This window comes from Homalodisca vitripennis, chromosome 5 (genome assembly GCF_021130785.1).
Source record: "Homalodisca vitripennis isolate AUS2020 chromosome 5, UT_GWSS_2.1, whole genome shotgun sequence".
Taxonomy (NCBI): domain Eukaryota; kingdom Metazoa; phylum Arthropoda; class Insecta; order Hemiptera; family Cicadellidae; genus Homalodisca; species Homalodisca vitripennis.
In genome coordinates, this window is record NC_060211.1 from 116727325 (window position 1) to 116751671 (window position 24347).

At 32.6% G+C, this 24347-nt stretch overlaps 2 protein-coding genes across 3 annotated transcripts in view; both read left to right on the forward strand.

Annotated features, from left to right (window-relative positions):
- The window catches only part of LOC124362787 (mitogen-activated protein kinase kinase kinase 7-like), a 59193-nt gene extending 56413 nt beyond the window's left edge, over window positions 1-2780 (forward strand). Inside the window, exons 11-12 of the mRNA XM_046817574.1 lie at window positions 812-949; window positions 2573-2780. Of these exons, the coding sequence (XP_046673530.1) occupies window positions 812-949; window positions 2573-2707 (273 nt within the window). The 3' untranslated portion in view covers window positions 2708-2780. The remainder of the gene's footprint in view (window positions 1-811; window positions 950-2572) is intronic.
- A 13386-nt stretch (window positions 2781-16166) lies between these two features.
- Window positions 16167-24347, forward strand: part of LOC124362788 — a 33833-nt gene continuing 25652 nt past the window's right edge. Inside the window, exons 1-2 of one of the 2 annotated variants that reach the window (XM_046817576.1) lie at window positions 16167-16390; window positions 23944-24122. In XM_046817576.1, the coding sequence (XP_046673532.1) occupies window positions 23993-24122 (130 nt within the window). In that variant the 5' untranslated portion in view covers window positions 16167-16390; window positions 23944-23992. Of the gene's footprint in view, window positions 16391-16451; window positions 16576-23943; window positions 24123-24347 lie in introns of those variants that run through there. The other variant, XM_046817575.1, reaches the window with a different exon arrangement.

Sequence of the window (24347 nt, forward strand, 5' to 3'; positions counted from 1 at the left end):
CTTCTATTGGCTTGACTGTAGCTTTGTTTCTGGGTCATGACCATAGCACCATGACTCATCACCAGTAATGATCTTTGACAGAAAATCTGGATCAGTTTCAAGCTGTTGTTTCAAAACACAACATGTTTCAACTCGATGTTCTTCTTGATTGTCAGTCAGAACCCAAGGAAGAAACTTGGCAGCAACCCTTTTCATATCTAAATTGTCCGTTAAAATTTGCTGAATCGAGTTTCAAGATAGCCCACCAAGTACAAAATAAAATTTTACACCTGCTTGTTGTTCACTTAAACTTGCTACCATAAAAAATGAAACCAGAACAAAACAGCACTAGCAAAGCAATCACTGCAGATGAACGGAAAAAGCTTGATTGACAAAACAGGTGGCACTGAACTGGCTATGAGTTGTGCTATACACACCTAGCGGCAGAAATGCGTTCTACACAAGCTCCACCAACAGCAATGCTATTCCGGTTTTTTTTTTGGGTACCCCTCCTATTTTGGGTTATACTAAGTAAAAGGCTACAAGACTGTTTTGTTACTTATTACTGTTTTTGTTAAGATATTGTTTGTAATAGAACCTTATCTGATACAAGATTACTTTTCAGGATGAATGTAATGCGATACTCTTTATATTGTTCTAATTATTTAATATTGATATTACTATTTTTCTAATGCAAATTAACTTATGAAAGGGTTGAAGAAAACGAATACATTGTGACACCATCACAAGGTTTCTGATATCAGTAATTATGCTTATACAGTGTATTAATGTTTATTAGTCGAGCTGACTAACTCTTGACGTGTTTCTGTAGTTGGCACACGAGTACCTGGAAGTACAGACTGAGATGGCTTACCTCCAACAGCACATGCAAGACCTATCTGAAAGACTGTCCGTTACTGCAGAACAGCAACAAGAGGAGGAGGAAATCCGTAAACTGGAAAAAGAAAAGGTATAGTTGTGTTGATTTTTGTTTATATAATTTTGTTTATATCCAGTGTATTTTTTACATGAGAGAAACTAATACTGATGACAGTCACTCTTCCTTTAAGTGAAATTTTGACAATCTTTACCTACTGTAATTTTAGAGTAACTTAAGTAAACTAAACATTTAATTGCTAAGTTTTTTAAATACATTTTGCTGAGATGTATAATCTTTCTATTTTATTTTTACCAAACAATACTATTTAAACCATTAGAAAATGTAATAACATAACTTTAACAACTCTCAGATATCTTTCTATCAATAAAATTATAGAATCACTTAAGCAGTTGTCATATAGAATAACTCTTATTAGCTAAGATACAAGCGTCAAAAATGCTGAAAGATATAAAGAAATACCATCATATGGTCATGTTACTGAATGAAATTTAACAGTAACATAATAATATGTAGCAGTAAGCTAATAGATATGTAGTATTTCTTACAGTAATTTTGTGGTTTTATATGTAATATGTTATAATTACAAAGCCTGACATATGGTTCTGTGAAGTTAAAGTGTCTGGGAGCTATAATAATAGTGAAATATGATAGTATGGTTTATTAAGCTGTTTTAGCTTTATTTCAGGCTCTCATTTCAATAATGTCCCAAAATTTTGTTGATAGGTCATCTGACATATGAGAACTTGAGACTCAGACAACCTAGGCCTTGACAGTAACACTTAGGCTTCTCTTTATGCTTTTTGGAACGCCAAACTAAGCCATTCAAAATTAGTATTCATTTATTGTAACTATATATATATATATATATATATATATATATATATAGTTACAATACAATACAAAATTTACATAAGAAACATTTGATTTATCTAAACCTGTCACTCTCTATACCATTTTCAGCATTAAAAAAAATTGTTATTAATTACTTTATTTTATTTTTTAGTGCATATAGTTCTCTAAATTTTTGTATATTTTAGAAAAAATTACTAAGAACTATATTTTTGTACATTTTTTAAAATAATTGTACTCATAGTAAAATTTAGCCTTTCATGTACTATTTGTGGTTTTTTCAATATATTTAATTTTTATTCAAGGGAACCTAAAGATTTATACATTTCCTGAAGGTAGATGAAATGAAGAATAGATTGGCTATCACAGATTCTAATATTTATTATATTATCACACTTTACCAGGTGCAGTCTTACCACTTTAATGCAGGAATTGGACTGCATTGAGGCATTGCTCTAGCACTAGCGTGAACAATCCATATTTTTTAAATTGATGGATACCAGTTAATGCTGCATAGCACCCAAATATTAGGGTTGTGACAAGTAGCTGTGGTAGATTGAGAGTGTGTCTTTAAATGTCAGTAGTCCTCAGAACAGAGGCTGGTCCCAGAAATTGAAGACGGACTGATATCGAAGTTGTAGTCTCTTGCCTTGAGTCTATATTGATGTACTGTTTGGTTGTTACAGGAACAATTATTGCAGCTCCACAGGAATCTGAAGAACCAACTGGAGTTACTAAAACAACAACGAGGAGATCGATCCCAGCAAGAGGAGCCTTGGACTGATATCGAAGCTGTAGTCTCTTGGCTTGAGTCTATATTGATGTACTGTTTGGTTGTTACAGGAACAGTTATTGCAGCTCCACAGGAATCTGAAGATCCAACTGGAGTTACTGAAACAACAACGAGGAGATCGATCCCAGCAAGAGGAGCCTTGGACTGATGGATGGGTCGTGGTTCCTCATCCTAGGCCTACGTAGTTACTTTCATCCTTTCTTTATTATTTTTGTTTATAAATAATAATTGTAATATATATGTCTTATTATAATGTAATATTTTGTGTATTTTCTTAACCTTGTGTTAGACCTATTGGTAAACCGCTTACAAAAAGACCTGGATGATTTGAGTTCACGCAGGGTGGGCTAAATACACCCCCCCTGACGCCACCCACTCACAGTATCCCCACCACTTCTCGGCATTCATTCTATTAGATCACCTTATTGATCCGGCTCAGTCGGTCTCGTTCACTTAAACCGTCAATTCGTTCAGTTAAACCGGTCAGTACAGATTTACTGAGTTATAGAGCGTGTTATACCGGTCATCGTGTTGACTGAACGAATGGACGACTGGATGTAATGACCGAGTGAACGAAAGGATCTGCTAGTAAAAAAGTATTCGAATTGAGGAAGAAACAGCATATCATACATTGAATGGATAGATATATAACAATAAATGTATTATTTCAGGAAACTAGTAAATGCAAATATATATCTATTAAAACTTATTTAAAAAATGTAATTGTAAGTTACCTGATACATTGCTAAATATTTTAAATGTTAATATTTATAATCAATGGACTTGGTTGATTGATATGCCTTTGATTTATCATAAGTAAGGTTATTCCCTACAAATGGGAAGACTCCCTAGTCCCCCTGTTGAGTTATACGATTACGGTTTTATTCTTAATCGGTTAGCAGTGAACGAAAGTAACGACTGAACAATTTTGAGGACCTAGTGTAACCTAATGCATAAACTCTATAGTTTTAGTTAGTTCCATATGATGTTAAGCTATTTTTCATGGATATGAGTTTTTAAATGAACTTGATAATAATATTATAAGTTTTAACGATGATTAAAAATAATATATCTGGTTTGAAAAAATATCAAACTCATGAAACACTCTGATCTGGATCACTTGTTCACTTGACTGACTCGTTCGAACTGAACGACTCATCTCTAATGGCCACTGTCACTGCACGGCTAACCTCAAAACAAAATGCAAGCTTCCTGGATATATCTATAGCTGCATTAATCTGTTCAATTAATATTTTACGCTTAGACTGCGACATATGTATACGCCTACACCAAAAAATATATAGTTATAGAACAGGTAAAGTAGCTGCAGTGTAAACAAAACACGATCCACACAGCTGATAAACAGATACAAGAAGGTGCTGGTCCCACTCCCCACCCCAACTCCCAATTTGGTTCTGCGCAGGTTTCTTTAATAGCAGTTGACCTATAGTAAGCACTTTCCATTTCAGTGTTGCAATCGTGATTTAAGATTTCTTTTTTAATACATATGATTTAATTAGATACATAATTAGTCAAAAATGACATATTTTCATGAGTTTTCTTGTTGATCTACAGAATTAAGGAATGCTTTTCAATGTCTACAATTGTAATTGAATTTTATTTAAAATTTTAAACTGCCTGAGGTATAAACTTAATCTTTAATTGATGATTACTTAAAAACCATTTTATTAAGTCTGTGCAAGAAATCTATGTATTTAAGATTTAAAGTTCAAGTATACTAAGAATAGAACAAGGATTAATTGTAATTGAGAGATAGATGTTTACCATACGTCTTTGTGGCTTGGATAAGTCAGTAACTTATTCGACACTTGCCAAAGATAACACGTAATGCAAGGTCAGTGTAACCGGGCAAGCTGCTTCTGGCTGTTAGCCTGGTCTGTCCTACAACAGAGGACACCAATCCTCTTCCTTCTTTTTTAGAAGAAAAAAGAAACTGATTATCTCTGAGCCGGAAGTTATGAGCGTGAGCAGCACATCACACCTGATTGCTCAGTCATTTCTGTTGTCATTCATAAGTTCACACCAGACCATGTAAAAATAACTTCCTGGTTTCTTTTAGTTATTATTATAATAAGCTTCCAAATTAAAACAAATAAATTTCCAACTTTCGTGAACTCACTGTCCAATACTCCAAATGTTATCTGTTTTCAAAAGTTATAAAAAATTGGTATTCATAATTCAAATAAATTTTATCAATGTAAATGTATTATTGAAAAGTATAACTATTTTTGAAGAAACTGTTTTTTTAGTCAGTAATCTGCTGTCTGTCAGCTGTTTATAACATACTAAACATTACACACTACACTTGTGATGTGCGTCAGTGATAAGGTTGTCAGTGAAATTTTTCCTAAGACAATTTTAAATAACAGTTTTGTTTGTAGTTTCAATTCATTTTATTTTGATATTATTTTTTTTTTTTTTTGCTTATTTTAACTGTATCTTACCGAATCAGTGGTAAAACCAATGGTGGTTATCAATTTAGTACCAATTTATGACTACGCCATATATCCTCGATTTTAAGTTATAAATTTTATAATAAAATTCCCCAACCGTCACTAGATTCTAATTTAAGGATGGTGGAATAAAAATTAAAAAGTGTAATAAACTGTCAATACAAAACAACCAATTTATTAGACAGTACATTTATTGTTTGAAGTTTTCAAAAAAAATTTGTTATTTTAATCAATCTTGGATAACTTGTTCATTACTTCGGTTTATTGTTCTTATTTGTTGGTATAAGAATATTTCTCTTCTGCAAATAATGAGTTTGTAGATTAGTAATTTTGGTATATGAAACTTTTGAAATTGGAAGTTAGTGTTAATAGCTTTGATTTTTATCTGCCTCTTCAAGTCATTGCTGAACTATTTTACTGTTGCCAACATTTTTTTTATAAAACAAATCAGTTTTATCTTGTTAACTGTTCCATATTTTTCTTATGTACCTGTCTCTTTTTATTGATCCTGTATCAACACAACCACATAGAGTTCTTTTCTGGGCCTCTTTTTTATCTTAGCACTTTCACTTACTCTTCCTAATTTTGACAACTATCTTACACAGCAGCCCGTTTTAATGATTTTTAAATAAATATAATTTTTTAACCAATTATAAGAAAACCATGGGACTTGCATTTATTTAAAACTGAGTTCTTCCTCTTTCGACACAGATGCTCATGCAGAATTATTTCCAAACATGAAGTTGTTTTCAAATTTAAAAACATAATATTTTTTGTAAAAAATAAAAAGTTGACCAAAAATCATCACCATATACTAGTGTATAACATAAATATATTTCTCATTGTTATTTGCTGTATTCAGCATTGTCATTATTGTCACTATAGCTACACATATTTACAATTGAAATCCACTAATGTTTCAATATTTTTTTAGTGTGGAAAATCTTGAAACATAATTCTTTGCACGTGGCAATTTTGCACTCACTGCAGTAATATGAAGTGTCTCTTCTTGCAGCCTTCCTGATTGTTTTTTAGTAATCAAAGAGCATGATACAAGTTTGTATTACTATTTTGCTTATATTTGTTATTTTAGTAAAAAACAATGCCAAGATTTTACTTGTACCTCCAAGAAGTCCATCGGTAGTAAAATCAGGATCATTATGTGTCATCTTGGAATAAATCATTACTTTCACTGTCACTTGAAAATCTGAGTAACTCTTCTAGCACTTGATTGTCTTCAATACTGTCACGATTCATTGTATTTACTCACAAAACAATCGTAAACTATAGCAATAGTAAGCAAAACAATAACAATGCAGAGACAAATTGGCAGAACGACAACAAACGGCCGACAACGTGACGACGAGTTTGTAAACAAACTGCTTTATCCAATATTCCAGATGACTGCCAACTTTTCATAGATCATAATCCTTAGAGGAAAAAATAAAAACATGGAAATAGTGAATGACTATCAATGCCAATGCATATTTTTATTACTGTAAAAGTTGGCACCATCTAAAGACGTTGTCAGCAGTCTAGAATTCCATGAGCAACATCAAATAACGTTGCCGGCAATGAAATTGTTAGCTTCAGTTGCACTTGAGTTTTCGGAATGTTCCCAATGTGGCTACACCCTAGATCGCTTTCTTCTTGTTCCACTGTAGGTATATCATCTACTGTCTCTTCATGAGTCTTCAAGGACATGATCTTGTGGTGACATATTATAATCATTCATGATGTTGGACAGAGTGCTCCTTTCATCAAGCACTAAATCCAAAACACAACCGTTCCCAGTACCCAATCCTAATTTTAATCACTGCTAATCCAGTTGGTTCTTTCTTTTTATAACAATCTTTTTTAATCTTCCACAAGAACATACATTTCACCTCTGCAACATAACAAGAGGAAATGTTTATCTTAAAACAGGATAAATAGAAATAATGGAGTGAAAAATATATATTTTGATAAAATTGGCTCTATTTAATTATGTTTTATTGATATTTGAGCAATATATTCATTGTAGCAAACATGTGTATTCATCTCAATGGGACTCTTATGGAGAATACATACACTTTAATATTACTCTTATTAACAAATAATTTGGTTAAATAAATTACAAAGCTTCTACACAAGAGATTTAATCCTTTGTTTAGTCAAATTTCAACTTGCTAAACATGCTGTAATGAAGAATTCTTACTTGTTTTTTTTTAGCATTTAGAGACTAGACATTATTCTCTCAGTCCACTAAGCCAGACGTATTTAGTTTGTTCTTTTAGTTAAGTTAAAACATATTTAACTTTATAACCATTTAATTGTGCTGATAGTATGTAACTATCAGTGATAATACAACAACTTGTGTGTTTACTCCAAAGTTGATTATTTTATTTATTCTGTGTCCGAGAATTATGTTCTATAAATACAAGATCTCTAAAAAAGAATGCCAGGATTTTGAACGGCCATTACTTAAAAACTAATTAAGATTGAAGTTAATCAATTTCGTGACACAGGAAGTGTGTTGAAAGGACATTCAACTGGCATTTTTGTAAACATGAAGTCTCAATATTTTATGAATAACATTGTGGCTATCGATTTGGGTATGTTTAATTGAAGATTTCGTAACACAATCGATTTTTTTCAGGCTTTTGATACAAGATTGTCAATTATACAAATTCATTATTTTTGACTAAAAGAGCCTAGTGAAGTACTCATGTATTAGGTTACCTGAAGAAGAGATCAGATTGCAGATCTGGAAACGTAGTGTTATTGATTTCTTGTTTCACTTGTTTCAGGCTCAGTTCTGTGGCCGATATTGTTTTTAGTATTTATTAATGATCTGTATCGAGGCTCTTTTAGTCAAAAAATAACTGGATTTGTAGATGATACTACTCTTTCATATACAGCAGCAACTACAGTTGCACTGAGGAAAGACATTACTATAAACTAAATGCACAAAAATCAAAGTATTACAATTTTTCACTGTCTGAAACATATACATTTATGGAACCCCTTAGGTATTATAAGATGATACTGTGACAATGCTTATTGCAATTGCAGTCAAGTAACACAAACTAACAGTGTTATCTTCACTTAAATGTGGATAAACATTTACCCTGGAAAAATCATAAAATATTAAAAATTCTTTTTATTTATGTTTTTGACCAAATTTAATTTTTTTGAGAAATCTCTGTTCCAGTAAAGTATTAACTGAAATAAATATCATGCATTTATACACTTAAAAATGAGCTATGGTCTATCTTGTTGGGGTATCAAGAATCATTTATTGTCGTCCCACATATGTTATATGCATTGACAAAGTCAGATAAGGTTTCCAATAATGTACTATTAAATCAACAGTCAAGAACACCATCTCTATAGAGAAATGAAAATAAATATACAATTAAAATATTGTCAAAATATAGTATTAGTTAAAACTTAATGCTAAAATAAATAATAATAAATTAATAATAGCAATAACAAACAACAGATAACAATAAAAACAATAAATAATAATTGTTAAAAATTAAAACATAGCATTATTAAAATTTAAGGTCACTTTTTAAGGTCAGATTTTTATTTTATCAGTGGGTTGTTTTATAGTGAAAACATTAACTTTAGTCATAATATGTGGACTGTTTGCTGTGACATGCAAGTACTGACATTGTCAGATGACTAGATAGCCTTATCAATACTTGATAACCAGTACTTATATCACTCATGTTAGTACTTATATCACTCATGTTAAGACTGTTGTGAGACTACAGAAGTCATTTATTATACTGATCTTTAGAAAGAAATAGGAGAACTGAGTCCTTCCGATTATTTTCAGGGCTGGAAATCTTGCCCCTTCGCCATTTATTTGTTTTAAAAGTTTTACAAATGTTTTTTCTTGTCAGTGGAAATAGACATGTGGTTGTGGATGAACATCCTCGGTTGCACATAACCAGACAAATAGGAAATGTTGAGACCTGTTAGGGCTAGAAATTCATTGTTGCAAAAAGTTTTGTAACGAACCCCAAATAATTGGGACCTAAATTGTGCAATTACTTGCCAACATTTATACAAAATTTAAAATCTGTAAAGAAGCAACTCGGCTTTTAACTTTTCTTGTACTGAAGTTGAACAATTTTTACAATACAATATAAATCCTGAAATATTTTAACATATATATTTAGTAATGAATTAGAAAATATAGGTAAATGTAGTATACAGTGAAGTTTGCCTGTGTATTTGTATGAGTCCAAAGTCTCTATTATTGATATGTACAGGGTTTGTTCGGAAAAGTAATAGGACTGAGTCGATTAAAAAACATTTATTGAGCAAATCATTACAATTCTTTAAAAACTTTCAAAATAGATTCCTTCTGCGTCGATGCAGTGCTGCCAGCGCGATTTCCCAGCATTGAAGGCGTCACAGAAGGCATTCTCCGGAACAGCCTTGTGAGCCGCGGTGCAAGCTGCTTGGATCCCCTCTGTCGTCTCAAAATGCTTGCCTTTTCAGGCGAGGAAACAAAAAAAAAGTCTGTGGAGGCTACACCTGGGCTGTAGGGCGGCTGTGGAAGAGTTGGGATGCCGGCCTTGGTCAGGTAGCTGTTAACAAGAAAGGCGGTGTAAGCCGCAATTTCTGGTCGCCAGTGAGCACTTTTGGGACCATCTTCGCACACACTTGTTCAAATTCTCCGTCACAATTTCATGAACGACAGATTTCGGTATATGTAACATCTGGGCAATTAAATGAATACTTAGTCGACGGTCTGAGTTCAAAACTTTGCGCACACGAGTCACATTGTCGGTGTTTGTCGAAGTCGAAGGTCTTCCAGCACAGTCTTCATCAGCGACCTCTTCCCGGCCCTCCAAAAAGGCCTAGTGCCACCGAAACACACCACTTCTTGCTAAAGCAACATCTGGGTAAGCCTGCTTGATTATACCAAATGTCTCTGTCACATATTTACCGAGTTTCACACTGAATCTAATCGTGTACCTCTTCTCTAACGAACAACAATGCATTTTCGGCTTGCACCACTCACAGAAACACGTCATGTGAAAATGCCTGTCCTGACTCCTCAGGAGCTCGGAGACAACTGACCAGCCGCTTGTTCGTTAGCTAGGAACGCCCTTTACCGAATCCAGTTGGTGCGTGCACGCTCCGAAGTACAGTCTCGGCGAAAGAAAATCAGTCCTATTACTTTCCGGACAAACCCTGTACTTACTACAAATGTTAGTTTCCTGTGAAATTTCATACCCTGGATTCTATGGGTATTACAAACTGGAAAGGCAATATTGTCATTAACTACTGGGCATTTTTTATTTCAGAAAAGTAAAATTGTTGTAAAATTTTATGTAAATGGTCTGGGTGTTGATAACAACATAATAAATTAATTTCATCAGCATAGTCCAATTTGTCATAGTTTCATCAGCTGCTCTGTGTCCGTAGAGACACGGGAAGGAACATTTAATTACTATAAATATTTATCTTAAAGTGCGCTGTCAATTTATAAGAAACTATACGGTATAGGTAATTTGAATAAAAGTTCTTTATTTCTCACTCAGGCGGAAATAAAAATTTTGATTTTACTATAAAAAAATCCTTTACTTTATACATTTTTTAAAAGTAATTAGTTTTAAGCGCTGGAGTGTGTAAAATTAATACAAATAATAAGTGTCATACACGGATCCCACAATTTGCCATAAGAGGCTATTTTTCCTGTGTTCAGCAGATATTTCCCACCAATTTTGACTGACGCGTTACGTTAACGTCACTGTCGTTGCAAGCCGTTATTGTTAATCAATGAATTATTCTTGCTGTATCACAAGTTGTTGCCGTTTAAAATGCCAACCATACTATTTTACTATAATTAAATTGTATCTAAAATTTCTTTATAAAAGTTGTTACCCTTTGTAAATACTAGCATTAATTACTTTCTTTTCTACTTAACTATGTAGGCAAACATGATTACAAATTAATTTATTTATTTCATAAATAAGTTATAAAAATAATGGATTTTTTATGACATTATTAACAATAGGATCCCATTTACATAGAAAACAAACGAAAATAACATACATTCGCTCAGTTATCACAGTATATGTAGGTATGCAGTAAACCTCAAGAACACTCAATAATTAAAAATGAATACTTACAAATGTAATGCTGGTGCTCAAAAACGCAATGAAAGGCAAAACAAACTTGAAAATGTAAAAAGAGAATGTAGAACACTATTTTATCTTGGAAAATAAGTAGAGTAGCTATACACAATTCTAGCAACGACCCTGGTGCAGAAAAAGTTTCTCATAGTTTTGATGAACACCCTAATACTGAAGAAAGGGAAGATCGTAATAAATGTAATCTGGGTGGAGGAAAAACAACAGCAAATATTTTTCAACACATCTGAACCTGATCCTAAAAAAGATATATTTTTGTAAGATCAAAATACTCTAAATGCTACGTCAAACGTGGGTTCTGAGACAGGGACTATCAATACAAATTCAGATTTGGGACTTCTAAAAACAAGGCGGAATAGTATTGATGAGACTGTTGTGAAATGTGTCCACCTGTGATACCGTCAGACCTGCTAAGTGATGGAAAAAGAGCTTTTCCTAAAACAGTTCTTTTTCCAAAAAAACCAATCAGAGAGAGTGTTAGCTGAGACTGGCTTGTATGGAGTGAAACTGCTGAGTCCTTATTTTGTTTTCTGTGTAGTCTTTTTATATGTGTAAGAGTTTTGGGGCGAGAAACCTGATCCAAATAAGTTCGTTTTGTTAAGTAATGATGGATAGAAAAAGGAATATGGATGGCGGAAACTGTACAATAAGTTATCATCGCTTGAAACAAGCGTTTCCCCCAAAAGTAGTTGCATCCAATGGAGAGAGTTAGAAAGGAGGCTAAGTGGCGCATCATACATCAATTCTCAGCTCAAATCAGAGTTGGCTTCAAAAATAAAATATTGGAGGGATATATTTCCAAGAGTGTTCTCCGTAGTCATGTTTCATTGAGAACAAGGATTAGCTGTCAGATGGGCCTCTGAAAAAATAGATCCCAACAATGGAAACTTTTTGACTCTAATAGATCTATTGGCGTAGTATGAACCTTTACTAAGAGAGCTTATTTCAAAAGTAAAAAAGGCCTAAGAAGAGGGGAAACGGGTTCAAGCTCATTATCTGTCTAAAGACTCACCAAATGGGTTTGTACAAGTGTGTGGGGAAAGAGTTCGACAGAAGGTTTTGGAAGAAAGAAAGAAATAAACACATTTTGCTATTATTGCAGACTCTACCTCCAATGCCTCACATATTGTGCAACAACATTGATCTTGAGATATCTGTTAGATTGTGAATCGGAATTTAAAATTTGTGAGCGATTTTTCAATTTTGTCAACTGTAACAAAAAACTGGCGAGGATGTGGCTAACTTGACCACTGAAGAATTCAGCAAACACCCAATTCCATTGAAGGACTGCAGAGGAAAGGGATATGAAAAAGCGTTAAAGATGGCTGGAGTTTATAAAGGCGCTCAAGCCATCATAATCGAAAGTAACAATTTTGCCTTTTATAAAAACTGTGCTGCACATAGCCTGAACTTGTTTGGATTTAATTCTGCTGTAAGCTACGAGAAAGTGGTAATATTTTTGGGTTGTAGCAAAAGACATAAAACCTTTGTTCTAGAAGCCCTCAAAAATAGCAATACTTAGAAAGATATAGGATGTACCCAGCATAGTATTTCCCAAAAGAGATGGTCAGTCCGAGTTGATAGTGCTCGACCTTTTGTGAAAAATTGACCACTCATTATTCATGCCCTGAATGACTGTAAGGAGCTTAATTTAACAGCAGAGTACAAGACAGATTTGAAAGGGCCAATGAAATACCTAAGATCATTTGATCATGATGTCTACACCATATAGTTTCTTATAAATTGACAGCGCACTTTAAGATAAATATTTATCGTAAATAAACAATTCAGTTTTCATTCGGACCAATAAGCTCAAAAACTATTAGGCTTATAAACTATTAGTAGACAGGAAAACGTTTTTCATAAAACTATTTTCTGAAAATAACAAAAAAAAATCACTCAATTATCTGTATATTTCATAAAATCAGAGTTAAATTAATCTACAAGTTGTACACAGATATTACAAAACCAATCATACAAAAACATAAAAACACTGAAATGTGAGCTTGAAGGAAACATAGACTTAGTATCGTGTAGTGATGTGATGAGAAGAATACTTTTACTCGATCAACTCGAATCAGACTTTACTCGCTTGACATTCGTTTCTACTCTAGTTGAGTCGACTAGTATATAGTGTTCTATTTACTATCTTAAATGGAAGGGAGCTCGAGTTCTGACGATTTGGTACAAACTCTTCCGATTCGGTACGAATTCGTCTGACTCGTTCCGGGTCCAAACTATAAGCGCGATCTATCTCCAGTACCAACTTGAACACATTGTTCAAACACACGGACTCGAGTAGGTAAGGTATTCGAATTCAAGTTGAAAGACTATTCGACTCGACACATCATAGTATCGTGTTGTTTCACGTTCAGGCGCGGCGTGGGGCCCGTGAGCAGGCAGCGCCAGGCAGGCACCACGGTTTGTGGAAATTTCTCACAGCTGCGCCACCACTCAAAGTGTTTATAATCGTTTTAGAATGAAAATGAAGCTAAACTAACCAATTTCCTGCACATTAAGCATTTTGATAAAAAGAGTAGCTGTAAAGCATTGAATTTAATTTGTAATTATTGTTTTAACAACGAACGTACACTTAAAGCATTGGGATGTTATATATATATATATATATATATATATATATATATATATATATATATATATATATATATATATATATATATATATATATATATACTGTATATATATTTGCCCCAAGTCACTGGCATTGAATACAGGACCCAAGATTGAACCTTGTGGAACTCCCCTAGTCATCAGCAGAGGGGCGATCTGAATTTATTTATTACTCCTTTGTTAGCATTGGTTAGTTCAAGTCCTTGTGTCTTGCATTCTAAGTAACTTTTGAACCGTTGGGAAGCCATATCATCAGCTCCTATACGTTTTAGTTTGTCAATTAGCGTATTTTTGCTTATAGAGAGTCTTCTATGTGGTCTATTAAATTTTGTGCTATTTCTGGACACTAATTCATACTCACCATAATCTTCAGTTATTTTTAATTAAAAAGACTTCCTCTGCTTTCAAATAAAAGTCAGACTCAAATCAAGGAGAAAATCAATATTCTATCAAGGAACCACCACTACCCAAATCATATAATGATATAGCATTTTAACAGAGGCTTAAAAGAAAACGGTGAATTTAACAATAGCATGCTTCGACAATCCATTCTTCCCAGATTACAGTTCGAATAACAACAAGACTTTTATAACGCAAAATTGTATAAATGTTGCATAAACGTAATACGGATGTGCTGTTATACCAGAAATAGATAGGAGTTAGGTAGAATTTTCCTCTAGACCGTAATAGGTTTCTCAGTCTTGCGTATGTATGTATATTTTCTTCATCGGAATAACAATGCAAACACACTATGGCACTGGATATATCTTCGACCGAAAGTAGATTACAAGAGCGGAAATAGACGCTTTTTAACCAAAGTAGACTTCTAAGAGCTACATACGTAGTTTTTTGATTCGGACAATAGGCACCAACCAAACAACTGTCGTACCCAAAGTGAATTTAAACTACCGGAGGTAGACACATTTTAATGTTCAATGTATAACCATGTCTCCAAACTTCTTAACAGATGTAAATGGAGTGTTAGTAGAAGTATTTGATACAAGTGAAAGTTGGATGGGCGAGTAACCGAGTTTTCTACACATAACGTAGCTATTGTAGGAAAGGTTGATTCGATTTGAATGTTGAGTTTAGCTCCAGTCCACCTCCCTTTTATTGTAGCATTTGGTATGTAACGCTGTCTCAGACTTGACTCCTAGAATCTGGAGTCTTGTTTGCATGTTTAATCATCGCCGACTTTCTTTGGATCTCTTCAGACGAACAGAAAATATTGCCATCCCCAGATATTTTTCGCTACTACTCAGCCAAACAGTGACAGTCTGTTGTGGGAATACTCCCGAAATGGGTTTTAGGTTTAATTCCCAAGCCGCAAGCATGTTCTATCAGTTAATTACGTAATTAATAATGTAAGATTACATTTGATACCTAATCGTACTTCAAAAGAGTTCTTTGGCATGCAAACAGTTGTTTATAATGAACAGAAATCCAGTTATAATATAATAAATAAATGTAGAGCTATAATGATTAATTTCCAGAGGTTGAGCTACCAAGTGTGAGCTCGGCCGCTATGCTGCTCAGTAAAACAAAGAAGACCTAACTTATAACAGTTAATTCATCTGTCATTAGATCCCTTAACAGATTCCTTTTATGTCTAATGAAATACAAACAGTGAAGGTATTTCCTTGATATCTTACATTAATATATACATGACATATTTATTACTGTTCGTTCCGTCAAATAACATTAGTTTATCCCACCTTAGAAGTTCTTCTCGATATGAGTTCTCAGTCATTTCTTAATCCGAAACTTGGGTCATGGATACAGAATTCGACACCAATTAAATGTATGTACTGTGTAGGCGTGATGGATACAACTGTTAATTTGGAACTGAATGTTTTGTTCTTATGTTATTCTTTATTTCGACTACTGGTGTTAAACCAAGACAGGCCCATATAAACAAACAAAGCTGATTATTAATATAAATTATAGCACTTATTTTTTATGCTAGCCAACTAAACTGTATAACAACAACTATTAAGATCTGAATAATCAACTCATAAATAATGTTGTTCTGAACAATACATTTTCAAGTATAAAATTCTAAAGGCTACATTTAAGGTTTATGTCAATACCTGAAGATAATTCACAAACACCTGATCCCAAGAAAATAAAAATTAATCTTATATTTAAACAATAATTTTAAACCATAAGTCTAATGGGCTAACTCAAGATCACCGCAAACAAATTAAAAATTTAAAGTAACGTCCCAAGACCTAATAACACAGTTATTGACACATATTCAGTTTAGAGACTCTAATTTTGATTTTTTTTTTAATCCATCCTCCCCACGGAGAACTACGACGCTCCATGGTATTAACCTCAAGCCAGTAGAAAAACAGTGATTTATCTAAAGCGGTTATTTTGTGTGAATTGAATACTAGATTTTTTTGTATCTTAAACTTTTAAAGCCATATATAATGTTTTCAAATGTTGCAGTGCAGCTTTGCTAGCTTATTTTGTAACTAAGCATAGTTATTAAATATAATTAAAGTTTAATTATTCTATGAATATCAATTTAAATTACAGCAGGCTGAATTGTGTGTGGAAAATGAGAGTATATCTTGTGTAGTTTCAAGTTTGTTTACAAGTAAGTGTAATTGATATTCAAAATAGTTAATATTAAGAACTTCTATTTTGATGGAAGTTGTCAACAACAAACAAAACCTGTTGAGTACTAAAATTACTAAATTATCATTGAGGTATCTCAATGAAACTTCGACTGAAGAAGTATAAGATTTTCTTTGCATTTATTTGTGAACTTCCAAGTATAAGGTTTGTTTAGCCTATAGTGAACTGTGGGTTGTCCCTAAATTCGTCCTTAACTTTTTAAATATTTTGCTTAAACTATTGGGATAAAGTGAAGATTTAGTTCTCTTCTTTTATCACAGTGCAATGTATTTGTACCTTCAATCATAATTTTTTCTGTAGGCTTGATAAATGTTGAGTGAGATTTATCTGAAGAGGAAACCCTCACAGATGCAGAAAGTGACTATAATATTATTCTAGTCCAACGAATCAAAAGACATGTCAATAATTAACTGGTACCTACGTGCTTTGTTAAAATTACTTTTGAATCTGATAGGTTACCAGATTAGGCCTAGGCCTACATTAAATTAAATTATGTTCTGATGAAAATGGATACTTTCAATCTTCCGGTGAAGCAATCATACCGCTGCTTTGCTTATGGCCATGTAGCTGGTGAACTCTGCAACAACAATAGACTACGTAAAAATTGTGAAGAAAACTTCCATTCTGATGAATGTAAATCACCCTAAAATTTATACAATGCTCTGGCTCACATAATAGCAATTCAAAACTTTCTCCTGAATATAACCGTCAAAGAAACATTTAGAATAAGCTCTATGAAAGAGGATTATTTCACTGCCAGTAAATACTTTTCTATTTACTATAAGAAGGTTAGAGGTAATTTTATTAAACCAAACTGTTATGCCAATGCTGCTAAGGCTCTAAACTATGTTAACAATTTTCCTGAGCTTGCACCAAATAATTTCAAATCAAGTTTTCAATCTTTGGAAACTAGTAATAGGTTTTCACCTTTAACAGAAAATTACCCCTCTGAGCTAAATAGCCTGTACACTCAAAATAATCATATAACAGGAAAAAATAACCTCACAGTAGGCTTACATAAAAATACTACTCATAGGACAAGTTAAAAAATAGTTCTTGTAAATCTAATATTACTAATAAAAATCAAAATAGAAATACTAGGCCTAACTTTTCAGATAAACTATACGCTGATATAAGTAATCAAAATCCCACAAATAAAGTCCTAAAACTCCACTTGCAATAACGCATGAGAGAACAAATATATGCTGTGATGCTACTGTTGTTGAGAATTATATGAAAATTATTCAGCATTCCAGTTGCCAACGGGGGTAGGGTACGATAAGCGGACCCGGTTTTTTATATCGAAGAATGTAGTCATCGGTACCTAATATTCACATCTCAAATCCTAGACTATCAATCGATATAAAAGTATCTATAGTTCTCAATAACAATCATATGTTTTAAATTAAAATATGAATTTAATATTTACAGTGATCAAACAAATTACTATAACAAAAATTACGAATACTGAAGACGACTATATTTGCTGCTCTCACAGTTACAGTTGTTTCTTTCCTACAAATTTCACATAATGAGTTTTTCGGTACGAGTACCAAAATGTTGAAGCCACAAAAACAATATATTTTATTTATGTCTTATCATCTTTCAAAGCAATGTTGTGTAGTTTTCTAAAATTATCTGCCATTTTTAATAATCAAAATTACTTATGTAAAATTGAAATATTACCCTATGTGTATTATTTTAAAGTGTTTAGAGCTGTTGATATAAACTATTTACGTTAATATTTAAAAATAATTAATCAGTATCGATTGATTATATAGAATAGAATAGAATAGAATTTATTTATTGAAAAATATTACAATAACACATTATATACATTGGTATACACAATGTAATACATCAATAAAGTAACCTAAACAACCAAATGCATACACAATGTACAAACCTAATGAGCAAACTTAAATAAAAATGTAACATTCTTGTAAATAAAATTAAAACAAAAACACTCGTAAATTAAAAGAAATATTTTCAAAAATAACTAGGGCCTCTAGAGGCAAGTGCCTGTGGAGAGGTTCCTTTTATTACAAAAATATTTTTTAGCTCAAAGAAAATTTCAATAAAAACTTTGATTTTTTTATAAGCTCCTAAAAAAATTTATTAAAAGTGTGCTGCTGCAGTTACAAAGCAAATGAAAATCCACTTAAATAAATTCAAACTAAAATTTACTGTTACTTTCTTTAATTAACTAGGAATCTATGCAGAGAAGAAAATCTAATTTATCAAAACCCAATAACCACTTCTTTAATGTTTTTGAAAAATAACTTTATATTCTCACAACTAATAATTGAAGAAATTATACTAAACATTTTAGGTCCCAAAAAACAATAACTATTTGAAAAAAATGTTAAGTTAGGCTTTGGAACTGGTATGGTTCTTGCTTTCTTAATTTTGTTTTTGTAATTATTTTTTAATTCTGGTAAATTGCCACTTATGACATAAAATATTTTTAAAACTTTATAAAACAAACATATATTTAAGAGGAAGAATATTTAAATCAACAAAAAGAGGAAAAGATTTCTCCATTCTTCGTTTTCGTTTAATCAACCTTATGAATTTCTTCTGTTGAGTTAGAAGTGGCTTTAGATTTGTTTCATAGGCTCCACCCCAACAAAATATTCCGTAGTCAAGCCTACTATTGACCAAAGAGAATGTACAGCATTCTTAACACTTCTTCAGTGCAAATGTATTGTAAAAAATAAAAAAATCTTAAAATATTGTTTAGTTTGCGTTTTAAAAATTTCAATATGTGTCTTCCAGTTGATTTCTCTATCTAGCATGACTCCTAAATATTTTAAATTTTCGCACTGGGGATACTACAGCACAGTTCTGTTGGCACTGAATGTTACTACACAAACAATTGACACATCGATACAAAATTGAATTACTAAAAATTTGCTGATCTGTTTTTAAACTAAAATTGATGTACTTAGTTTTCTCTGGGCTTAATAACATGTTATTTTTTGAAAACCCACCACTGCAGTGCTTTAAGGTCTGAATTCATCTCTTGCTCTATATCATCCCAATTATTTTTTTACATACGGATAAAGCTGTATCGTCTGCAAAAGATGTAATATTCCATTTAAATTTGAATCACAAAGATCATTTATGTAGATTATAAAAAGTACTGGGCCTAAAACTGACCCTTGAGGTACGCCACATTGTATAATAACCCGAAGTCACTAAAAGAATTATTAATTTTGACGCATTGTTTTCTCTTTGTTAAATAGCTAACAAACCAAGAATAAATATTCCCCCGAATACCACATCCATATAACTTTTGTAAGAGAATTGTGTGATCTACAGTATCAAACGCTTTTTTAATATCTAAAAATAAACCACTAACTTTCTGCCCTGAATTTATTCTGTATACACATTATCTATGAAGCTTTTTAATGCTGCTTCAGTATTTAAACCTTTTCCTAAAACCAAATGATTGTTGCTGAAAAAATTAGTTTTTTTCTAGAAATTTAATTAGCTTTTTCTTCATTAACTTTTCAAACACTTTAGCAAAGGTAGAAAGTAAAGAGATTGGTCTGTAGTTATTACAGTCGGTAATTAGGCCACTCTTATGTAAAGGAATCACTACAGCTGTTTTTAAAATTTCTGGAAAAATACCTTTTTCAAAACTTAAATTTACTAAATACAATAAAAACGTTTACTAATTTTTTGGGTATATTAACTTAATTAAAAAAGAATTGATGTTATCTATTCCTGGTGAAGTACTGTTTTTTAAATCTTTTATTACTGCACTTAAATCTTCAACAAAGACCATGCCCATAAACATAGAGTTGAAAGAGTATTTTGTTTCAAAACAATTTCTATAGCATAAAGAGTCGAAATTTGCAGGTTTGACTCTCTGTATATTTAATTGATTTACTATAGATAGAAGAGAATGTATTTAAACTCATTACAAATAACTTTAGAATCATGTACTAAATTACCATTTATATTTAGAGTTTGTATGGGAGTTCTTTTAGCCTTCTGTCCTGTCACCTCATTTAAAGCTTTCCCATGTAGCTTTGGAATTACCACTGCATTTCCTAAAAATATTTTCGTAATAATAATTTTTTTATAATTCTTATTTCCATTTGTAATTTATTTCTGTTTTTTTTGAAATGTAATTTCAGCTTTTCATTGTTTGGATGATTCTTTACTAATTGATACAGTTTGTTTTTATGTATGATTTTTCTGCAAATGTAGTCGATCATCCATGGTTTAATTTTAGAATAAATTTTACGATTTTCGGGATGTTTTGGATTTTACTTTCTGAAATTGATCTTTGAATAATATTATGAAACGTCTCAAAAGCGGTCGATGGGTTTTGGTCATTATAAACCTCCGCCCCAGTCGAGTGAATCGAGCCGCGCTAGCAGATTGTCATAGTCTAAGCGGTATGCCGGTGGGGAGGGGTCGGCAGAATCAGCTGTTCCATGACTGTCCTCTGCTCCCACACGCACACGCATGTTCACAATAATTAACCTGTGATCCGTTATGTTGGCGTCTATAACCTCAAACGTGAGGTTAGCGTTCTGTCTTTGTTTGCTAGCCTTGCATAAACATGATCTATACAAGAAGAAGAGTCAGGTGTTGCTCTAGTTGGCTCGTTTAACAAACACTCGAATCCGTTTGAGGAAAGAATTGAATTATATTGATCTACAGCAGTATTAATTTCAAGCAAATTCAAGTTGACGTCTCCAATAAAAAGGAAATTCTTTTTTGCATTAAATTATTACTACTGTAAAAAATGAGTATTTAATTCGTTCAAGAAAAATTGTTTACTAAAACTATGTAACCTGTAAATGGCATACAAACAAAACGTCAAAGATTTAAACTTAAAATCCAATGATAATATATCGGCTGATTGAAGGTTAATTGGTTCACAGGAAATTATTTCTATATTCGACTTTACGAATATTGCAACCCCGCCTGCCCTTTGATTGTCATTGAATTTTGCAAAGGTTATGTAGTTTGGTATATAGTAATAATTAAGCTCGTTTTTTTTGTCATTTATCCATATTTCTGGACAGTATAATTATTTCAGGAAATAAATCCCTACTGTTTAATTCTGCAATAAAAAAAATCAAAGTTTGATCTCATACTACGTATATTTTGATGTAGTATTACTAAATTGAATATTTTATCCTCGTTAGTCAATATTCAAATTTTGAAAAGAAAAAAATATATATGTATACTGCCTAAAAGATTAATACTTGTATTGTTGAAATATAATTTAGTAGCCAAATTGTTAATATTACCTAATATGAAGAATTTAAATAATACGTCATCATAACCATTTTAAATCGTAAAAAAAACAAAAAACAAAAAAAAACAAAAACAAAAGTAACAAAAGTGAACTTGCACATACATTGTTTACAGTTCATTGAAGGTCGTCTTGGCTGGTGATGACTTTGATAGGCGAGTTCTCTTCCTTTCTGAGAAAGATTTTCCCCGTTCCTTACCCACAGGAACTTGAAGTCCTTCTCCTTCTGGACCCTTCTCGCCATGGCGTACAACCTCCGTCGGGCAGGGGACAGGGACTCGTTCACGTAAATCGGCCGATCGTCGCTCCTTCCGATGTGTCTGGTTGACAACGTCCTCTTCACGCGCCTCTTCTTCAGGAGTTCCTCCTTGTCAAACCTCCGCACAAATTTTACAATGATTCCCCGGTGGGTTGTCTCCGGTTTGCCTCCCAAGCCTGTGGCAAGCGTCCACCATAGCGTCCGAGATCTGCACGTCCCAGAGCCTTGCCGACTTCCTTGACAATCCCTAGGACATCTTCTGCAGGAGTTTACAGGGATGCCTTGGATCTCCAGACAGTTACATCTGGAGTATTGCTCCATGTCCTCCACTCGCATTTCCAACTCGTTCACCTTCTTTTTTAGCCGATTATTTTCTGTCACCAGAGTTTCTATTAGTTTATTTAATCTCTCATTATTGTCATTCTGGGCTTTAAGAGCTTTTGTATTTTCCACCAAACTGTGATTCCAGGGAGTCAAACGCGTCATTGTAACCTTTTCAGAACTTTTTTGTGCTTCCCTTATTTCTGATACAACCCTCATTATATCCTCCAGAGAAAGCTTACCATCAGCAACTTCAGATTCGAATCGCATACTTCTGCGTCGTGTAGCCGTACAGTCCGTGCACCGCCACACCAGCTCGTCTGCGGTCACACACTCCACATCAGCCTTGCTGTACTTCAGACACGAAGCATGAAAATCACGATTACAATCGTTGCACTGCAATTTTATTTTTGAGCCAATAGCTTTTACGCAAATCCCACAGCTAGACATGATTAATTAGCTCTCTAAATAAGCACTTAAACTGTATGGAAATACACTAAAGTCGTAACAGTAACGGGTTGGATTATGATTATGAACTATATCGATGATTATGATTAAGTAATGTCGTTTGCCAATTTCGATATAAAAAACCGGGTCTGCTTATCGTACCCTATCCGCCAACAGGCTTGGGTAACCCTTATTAGGCTAGACATAATAATATTAAAGTAAAATGGATTAGGATTTTGTTACAATAATTTATTGTTTTAATATTTATACTCAACATTATTAGTAAAACTATATTAAATATATTTCCAAATCTAACAACTAAAATTATTATTATAAAATTCAAATGCCACTGCCAGGTCAAAGTCTGTTGCCGAGGCATGCGTTGCAATTAGTTTGTTTAGATGTTGGATATATTATTTTGCTTTATTTTTTAACTATGAAACATTTGTGAACAAAATCTCTATAAAATGTTGATATTTTATTGTAAGGTACTATCTTGATTGATGTTGTTTGTTAGTTGCCAGTAACGCTATGGCAGCAACTGACTGAAGGTATTACTAACTGCCCGTTCAACTAATAGTTCCTTTTTATAAAAGGAAAGTACTTAGATAGGAATAGGCTAAAATAATAACACAAAACAGCAACTTTTTAAAAAGTAAAAAAATGTTAAAAATTTCACAAAGAAATTATTAGTTCAACTGTCAGTGTTTCCAGCCTTAACTGTTTGCTGCTGACCTACGCTGATGGGAACTAATGAAAAATATCCCTTTAGATTGTACCTATCAGTAAAATATCAAAATTCTAGAGAATCTTATCATGAATGCTTTTTCTTTTTAGCTAAAAATAATATTAAATGAAATTCATAGTAATATTACATCCATTGTGAAACCTTCAGATACATGAGAGAATAACATTAATTAATTTACAATAAAAGTTATTTTTATTTTAGTTTTCTTTGTATTTCCGACTTTTTGCAAGACATAATATTCTACATGCTTAACGAAAAACATGCAGAATGTTCTCAATGTAAAGAACAGTGGTAGATACTAGATTGTATCCAATTACAATATAATAGAAATCTATCTTTATTTTTAGTAATTATATTCAGTTTTATAATAGTTTTAATGATTATTAGACAAAATGAATGAGTAAATTGAAAAATAATCAGTGTGTATGTATAGTAATGTGAGGTTTAATTTTGCAGGTTGGATTTGAATTGTCTAACTAGATTTAAAAAGGAAGACGCATGTTCTATGATGGCTTCTTCATTCGAGAGAAGTCTCTTGGATGACTCTCAAAATGGAATTACAGCAGACATGGATGCTGTAATTGACCACGTAACCTCTGCTTTGAGCTTTTGTACACAGGAATATAAAGATAAAGGTATTATGATATCTAATGAGGCTTAAATAATCTGTTATGTTTAGATTTATTTCATAACTAATGTTTTTAGTTGTGAAGAAACTCTTTATTACAGCTTATATTTTTTTTTAATTAGGCCAATTTTGATTTTCGGTAAGATTATAATAACAAAAGTTGATATGTAGCTAGCTGTGCTGATCACCATATACTTTGCACTATTTCATTACCTTAAAACTTCACTATGAC